Here is a 7,579-nt window from a genome sequence, read left to right as displayed (position 1 = left end):
GATGCTTTTAGATGGAGAAACAAACTTGCAGTCTGACACACTTGTGACTCACAGCTGCCTGAAGTATCTAATGCCCTTCAAGTTGTGTTATTTTAACCAGGAATACAGCGCTGGGATGACAGATTCTTGTAGGCTATCCCTGGAAGTCATCATCACACTTGTTCCCTTGAGAAAAATTGAACAGACGTTTTGAACAAGCAAGGGAAACCACATTTTTTTTAGGATTTAGCGTTAATTTAATTTAAATAATAAGTAGAAAATCTCTTGTAAGGTGTGTGCCATGGTTTGAGAATCATTTAAGTTCATATTCAATGTGAACTGTACCAACTGCTTTGATGCGAGTCACGATTGTGGCCCGATTATTTTCTTGTTTCTTTACTTATTAGCTGATATTATATCTAAAAAAACATTTTTTGGGGTGAAGGGTTGGCTTTCTGACCAAGGAACAAAAGACTTGATTGGACTTGTCATAGCAGGAAATAAAATGATTTTATTAATAACAGTAACAACAGTTCCATTCTATTCAAATGTCCTACCATGACGGTGAGTGAATCATGTTCAATACACAGCCCCGGCTAATTCCATCATCTACACATGTGTCAAAATGACTTGAGTGTCACGTGACCCTACGCCTTTAAAAGACACCGTTGAACTCCTAATCCTCGTGTCTAATTTGCTTCTACTTGGATCTCCTCTGCAGCACGCAGCCACCCTACTGTCCTGTTGTATTATACCGGACCTCCATGTTGCCCTACGTTAAGAGTTTCCAGCAGCACCGCGTCTTCTTCCTCGAGCCTTCCCGGAGAGACTTTTGATTGGCTGCCAGTGACATCATCCCTGGCTCCTTCGTGGGACTGAAGGCAGTATCAAGCGACGTCCCCTCTCTCCACCCACCCCCCAACCTCATCCACAGAGGCAGACATCTCTGCCAAACCCCTCCCATCACAGGGCTGGACCTCACCGTGAAAAAAAAAAGAAAGAATAAAAAAAGAGAAGGTCGGATTGAATATGAATGGGGCCGCGCATTGGCTCACACTCGCGTCAATCCCGCTGCGCAACTTCTGGAGGCTGGCACACTTCCCTCAATATTATTTCTGGGGGAGCAGGGTAAAAGTACCGAAGGGAAAAAAAAAACAAAAAATGTTAGCGATCCACAACACTCGGACGGACTGAATGGAGGCAACGTTGCCACGGAGCGGAGATAATAAATCCACCCGCGACACACACCGGTAAGAGACACGCGAGTCACAGACGTCCGAGGCACAAGTTGTTCTGGGAACGCACGGTCATAAAGAATTACTTCTATTATTAATGAAGAGGAATACCACATTTCTGCTACCATTTTGAGCAGTTTATTTTGGCGATAGGTAGGCTCTGTGTATATTATTTTTTGTGTTTTATTCCATCTGTTTTCCCTATAAAAACCCCAGCATGGCGTCAAAGTTGCAACCTTCACCTAAAGAAAATACAACCGTCGGGTTTTGTTTGATTCCCCACAGCGCTGTGACATTTGATTCCCTCCGGTTGTACAGCACGTCGGATCGGTGCGAGGCTTATCGCATTCTCGGCACGTTCTCATGCCGGTTTCTTCAATGAATTTTGCCCATGAATGATATCAGCTTCGGCCGAACCTGCGCCGCCTCTGAGAAGGACGCCTATGGCCGGGACAGGCGGTGCTCGGCGGGCGTCTTTACATAACACGCACGGGGCGACATGTTGTTTTTTTTTTTTAACATGCTCATGCTGCCGATCAGAGGGAATTGCCTCCCCTCTTTTTTTTTTTTTTGACTGCCGACCCCTCCAGTCTTCGGGGGGAGGGGGGGGGGGTGTGGGGAGCCGACTGCGGCGTATAGCGTCCATGCAGCATTTCATCTTTCTCCTCTCTCGGTTATAAACGCTTTAGATCAGACGGATCAGAGTTGGGATGAAAAATTCAACATCACACACACACACACACACACACACACGCACACACACACACACACGCGCGCGCCCGCCCGCCCGCGCGCACACAGTACAGTATTTGGAGGATGATTCATATTACTTACGCTCAAAGTGCTTCAGCGACACGAGCCTCTGTAATGATTTCCCTGTGCATTGTCAGTGGGCCGTCTCGCGCAACCACGTTGTCCCACCAGGTCGGGTGTTGCCCTGCGGGTATTGACAAGGCTGATATTTGAATTCAGTGGCCGTTATCTAGTTTGCATGTGGATCAAACCGACCGGAGGCGCTCCGCTCCTCTGTTCGGATCTGGATCGGGCGCGCACTCGAGCATGACGAATTGAGCCAAAACTAATCCAAGATTTTCCTCCTCGCCTCACTTTTAATCTAAATGTGCCCACAGAGCGGCTCGCTGACTTCTCCGTGACCCAGTCCAGCCCTCGGCGTCCCCATGCCTCCATCTCCTCTTGACGACAGAATTGTGGTGGCGCTGCCAAGGCCGATCCGACCTCAGGAACTACAACTGCGCCTGGACACCAGCTACCTGGACTCCATCGCCACCACCACCACCACCAGCAGCAGCACCACCAGCAGCAGCAGCAGCAGCAGCAGCAGCGAGACGGTCATCAGCACCACCGTGGTGAAGATCCGGGCGACGGCCAATCTTGTAACGTATATGCCCTCATCCAAAGGCTCCACGCGCTCGTTGTCGTGTGGATGCAGCAGTGCCAGCTGCTGCTCAGTGACGACCTATGAGAAGGACAGCCAGAGCATCAACAACAGCCAGGTGAGCGCCAGCAGCCCCAACCTCAGCTATGCCGGCGGGCCCCCCGCCCTCAGCAACCACGAAGCACTGGGCGGCCCCGGTCTCGCCCCGGGCACGCCGAAGGCCCTGTCGTGCGTGAGGGTCATCCATCCCGGTGAGCTGGCCAAACGGATGACCTGCTGCCCCATGGGGCACCCCGTGGGACCCGTGCCGGTCGTCATCGACTGCCGGCCCTTCATGGAGTACAACAAGAGCCACATCCGGGGCGCCGTGCACATCAACTGCTCCGACAAGATCAGCCGGCGGCGGCTGCAGCAGGGCAAGCTCACCGTGCTGGACCTGATCTCCTGCCGCGGGGGCAAGGACTCTTACAAGGGCATCTTCTCCAAAGAGATCGTGGTTTACGACGAGAGCACCATGGACCCCAGCCGGCTGACGTTCTCCCAGCCGCTGTACGTGGTCCTGGAGTCACTGAGGAGGGAGGGCAGGGACCCCATCATCCTCAAAGGTAACTCCTAAGTGGCTTTGTCATAGACCGGGGAGGGCGGGGAGTAAATATGGCTGTGTTGCATAGGGAGGAGGGGAGAGAAGCCACAGTTTTATGGGCTTTAGTTTGACTCGGGAGGAAGTAAATCACTTGAGTCTGAAAGGAAAGTCCGTTTAGAAGTGGTAGATGCTTAGTGGCAATTTAAAAACTGATATGAAACTAATGTGGTGGCTAAATAACGCATAGTGTGTGCATCGCCTTTGACCTTTTTGGTCACCTGGCATAACAGCAGCTACAACATTGCTTACAACAGCTTCTGCATGTGTGATCAAGCCGATGCACGATCACTCTAAATTGCTCAGACATAGACATATGCACAAGCTCTTCACAGGCTGTATACCACACCAATTAAGAATTTTGCAGGAAGTGAGAGCAGCTGCTGGTAAATAAGGCGGCCTCTTCAGATGGCGGTCCTCTGCTGGCGTCCGCGTGAAGCTCGTCTCAGAGGGCGAAACGAGCAGACTCACTCGCTTTTTATTCCCCTGGTTTGCAAAATGCAAGACTTACTCGATCAAAGGGCTCTGCCTGACTTTTGTCTAAATCACAAGGGCCCTTTTTCAGACCTGGAATGACCTCCCATGTCTGATAATCAAAATATTCATCAGTCAATGGTTGACATTATACCAAATCCTAACAAACAAAACCAGCTCTAAGCTGAAAATGCAATGAATACTTAAAACACTAACAGGGTAAGTAAGCCTAAAGGTAATTAATGCTTCATTTGATTTAAAAATAAAATAATTCTTCAAGGGGAAGTGGACGGGCTATTTTTATAACGTAATAGTGACATATCTGGAACATGCTTGTTTAATGCAACTAAATAATTCACCCCAGTATTTGATCAGTTACCAACCAGCATGTTGGAAACACGACATCTTCCGTCCCTGCCGTTCTGGAGCCGAGGGCAGTAACAGGTTACATTCAATGCGAGTTGCCATGAAAACAACACGTCAGCGAGGTCCGCGAGGTTTAGGGTAAGCACTGAAAACAGCCCGTCTGTGGTGTGAGAGGCCTTTGCGAGGCAGATGCGGTCATTTCTAAACAAGAACTGAGCCTGTGGTTTATGAAAGTGATCAAGTTTTCCCCTACGACGTTAAGTCAGCTGATAGCGAATAACGGGCCCCACTCGACAGGGTTCATCTCACACCAAACTGTTGCCCCCGGAGAATTCTGGTATCATAAGCTTACTATGAATGGTTTATTTTATTGCTGTGTTGGACTTGAAAAGAAAGATTGTGGTTCAGTTTGAAAACAGGAAGTTCACTGTGTGTCGATGCGAGAGCCAAGAGATGTTGGCTTCCAAGTCTCACAGCAGCAGAAGCAAACCCGGTTGGTCCGTACTATGGAGATGGTTTGGCTCATTGGTTGGTTGTTTGCCCGCACGTTAATACACATTTATAAGGTAATAATATAGAAATGTGTGTTACTTTTTCTATGTAACCATTAAGATAAATGGAAACAGCAAAATGTATTTTTTAATCTGGTCCTTCTGAACAAATTCACCCGTGTGACAAAGGTTTGTTGTAAAAAAAGGTTTCATGAGTTATTGTTTTGGCTTCAAATATCGATCAAATGGTCTTCATATATAGAGCTATGTTTATAAAAAACATTATAAGTGGAGATTCCTCTCTATTATCTGATCCCCATATTTGATGTCAGAGGGACCTGTAGAGACTTCCCGTTCTCACATTTAAAACAGCACAAGTACGACCACAACATCCCATGACAGCCAGAGCTGTTCCACTATCAGCTCACATCAGGTTAATGTCTTTGTTCACGGTTAACAATCGGGCTGTTTCACATGGAGCGAGCCCACCTGCCCGGTCACCAGGGGGGGGTGGGGGGGGGGGGGAAGTTGTACGATGACCTCATATGGCATGATGTCAACTCTTGCATAGCGAACAATACATGAACTGATACTGGCGGGTGTCTGACACTTTCCACCCCTCCCCACAACTGTTGTGCTGAAGGGAAATTTTGGGCCGTGGCATCACCCGCAACAGGTGCAAACCAGTTATTTGGAGAAGTGCAGATGTCCAGTGAGAAGCACATTAAACATGTAGCCCGTCTGGGGGGTTTCTCATGTTGTTTGGCAAGGGTAGAGTGTTCAAGTAGCTCTTTTGGACATTTCTCTCATCTTATAAAAAAAATTGTTGTTGCAAATGGAAACATTGCTGATCACATGATAGTGATTAATCATCCGAATGGAGACATTTCTATTACACTACAATGTAACACTGTGGTCTGGAAACTTGTAGATTTCTACGATGTTAAAGCCCCATTGTCGTTGCTTTTATCAGACGTGTATGCAAAGCTTACTTGTCCTATTCGTTTCTGTGGTGTGCTGTGAGGTGCACACAAGCATGAGTGCATGTATTTTTAGCACGTAGGGATACTGGGAATTGAACTCTTAACCCGGGCAAGGAGACCAACAGGGTCCAGTTTTGCAATTCGGAAAGGGGTAAAAACGGAAACAGTGAAGTAAATAAGAAACGCCGTTGGTCAGTTTTTTTCTTTAGTTAAATTGGCTTCACCCTGAGCTCATGTCACACATCTTGTGTTCACAGGAGGCCTTACCTGCTTCAGGCAGAGCCACGAGAACCTGTGCGAGCACTCGCTGCACCTTCACCAGGGCTCGGACACCGGTGCTGCTGCAGGCCTGACCGGGCCGCTACCTCACTCCCTGCCCTCCACGCCGGGCATCGAGAACGCAGAGCTGACGCCGATCCTGCCCTTCCTCTACCTGGGGAACGAGCACGACGCTCAGGACATCCACCCGCTGCAGCGCTTCAACATCGGCTACGTCCTGAACGTGACCACGCACCTGCCGCTTTACCACTACGACACGGGCTTCTTCGTCTACAAGCGGCTGCCCGCCACGGACAGCAACAAGCAGAACCTGCGGCAGTACTTTGAGGAGGCGTTTGAATTCATCGGTATGAAAACCTCCACTGTTTTCGCTGCACAAGTGTAAGCTAACGCAACGGTCTTGTGACCTTTTGAGACGACGCAAAGTCTACTCTAGAGCAATAAATTTTATCGGTCTGTGAATTACAAAAAGGGAGCTTCCATTCAGCTTTGCAGGCGGCCGGCTGTTATACTGAATAGAAATGAGAAGGAAATGGATGCAAAATGAATGATTCATGGCTGGGTATTAATTTCAGTGCGTTACAGATATTGCACTACTTTCTACTTTATGAAGGGTAACATGTTTTCATTTAAATCAGCAAAAGGCGAGGTTCTTAAATGTTACATGTATAGACGATGATCTATACTTCTTTTGTCAGTTTTAGATTGTATTGTATTTAGGAAAAGCTATTTCCCCAAATTAAACACAATCAGGTCTCAATACTCTACCGGCTACAGATACATTACAAAATTGTACTGATCAGAAAGGAAGTTTTACTTTTTCTTATCATGTGTGATGACCATGTGAACTCCCCCCCGAGGGAACAAAGCATTTACGACTTCATGTTCTAATTGTTTCAAATGTTCCTCTCTGCAGAGGAAGCACACCAAGCAGGTATGGGCCTCCTGATCCACTGCCAGGCGGGCGTGTCTCGTTCAGCCACCATCGTGATAGCCTATCTGATGAAGCACACCTGGATGACCATGACCGACGCCTACAAGTTTGTCAAAACCAGGAGGCCCATCATCTCCCCGAACCTCAACTTCATGGGCCAGCTGTTGGAGTTCGAGGAGGACCTCAACAACGGGATTACGCCACGAATCCTCACACCAAAGCTGATTGGTGTGGAAACTGTTGTCTAAAGGAACCCTCCGTGGGCCCGAGGCCCGCGCTTGTACTCACTCTCACTGTCCTCTCAGAAGAGACCCGCTGCTCCGCGAGCCGGATTGGACCGTGGGAGAGCCGCTCTATTCTTCTTGAATCTCCTCGTGCTCATCTTGGACTCCTCTGGAGTGCCGAAGCTCTGGGTCAGCGGTGAGGAGAAATGCCAAAAAAAAATTAAAAAAAAGTCCCTACTGTTTGGACCCGGCCCAAGTCCAGGAGGAGAAGACGACCAGCAGGAAGCCTTCCATGTGTGATTGAGAGGAACAACCATGGGGGGCAGGGAGGGGAAGCAAATTGCTTTGGAAAAGATATTCTATGGGCTTATGGGCAATTACTGACCAGAGAAACTCTCAAAGCTCACACTGTGGCACACAGCTTCTGTTTGCAGACTCAGGCGGGTTGGCCACGGCAGTGCCTGTCAAAAAAAAAAAAAATTATAAACAAAAAGATGAAGACTTGTTTGGTGTGTTAATGTTGTTGTTCTATTTTTATACAGGGGTTTATGGGGGTGACCATGACATGCCCACAGTGG

General features: G+C 48.3%; 1 protein-coding gene across 1 annotated transcript; it reads left to right on the top strand.

Annotated features, from left to right (window-relative positions):
- The first annotated feature begins 933 nt into the window (after positions 1 to 933).
- dusp10 (dual specificity phosphatase 10) lies at positions 934 to 7,360 on the top strand. Its single transcript, XM_037449118.2, has 4 exons — positions 934 to 1,229; positions 2,345 to 3,215; positions 5,822 to 6,190; positions 6,760 to 7,360. The coding sequence occupies exons 2-4, from the start codon at positions 2,393 to 2,395 to the stop codon at positions 7,023 to 7,025; spliced, it is 1,458 nt and encodes a 485-aa protein (XP_037305015.2). The 5' UTR covers positions 934 to 1,229; positions 2,345 to 2,392; the 3' UTR covers positions 7,026 to 7,360.
- The last annotated feature ends 219 nt before the right edge of the window (positions 7,361 to 7,579 follow it).

This window comes from Pungitius pungitius, chromosome 20, assembly GCF_949316345.1.
Source record: "Pungitius pungitius chromosome 20, fPunPun2.1, whole genome shotgun sequence".
In the NCBI taxonomy this organism is placed as follows: domain Eukaryota; kingdom Metazoa; phylum Chordata; class Actinopteri; order Perciformes; family Gasterosteidae; genus Pungitius; species Pungitius pungitius.
The sequence above is the reverse complement of the archived record's forward strand: the minus strand, read 5'-3'. Positions and strand labels throughout refer to the sequence as shown.

Bases quoted from the DNA above. Each gene is read 5' to 3' on its own strand.
- dusp10 (XM_037449118.2), top strand. From the start codon at position 2,393: ATGCCTCCATCTCCTCTTGACGACAGAATTGTGGTGGCGCTGCCAAGG. The intron at 3,216-5,821 runs GTAACTCCTAAG...TTGTGTTCACAG, and splicing joins GGACCCCATCATCCTCAAAG to GAGGCCTTACCTGCTTCAGG. The intron at 6,191-6,759 runs GTATGAAAACCT...TCCTCTCTGCAG, and splicing joins GGAGGCGTTTGAATTCATCG to AGGAAGCACACCAAGCAGGT.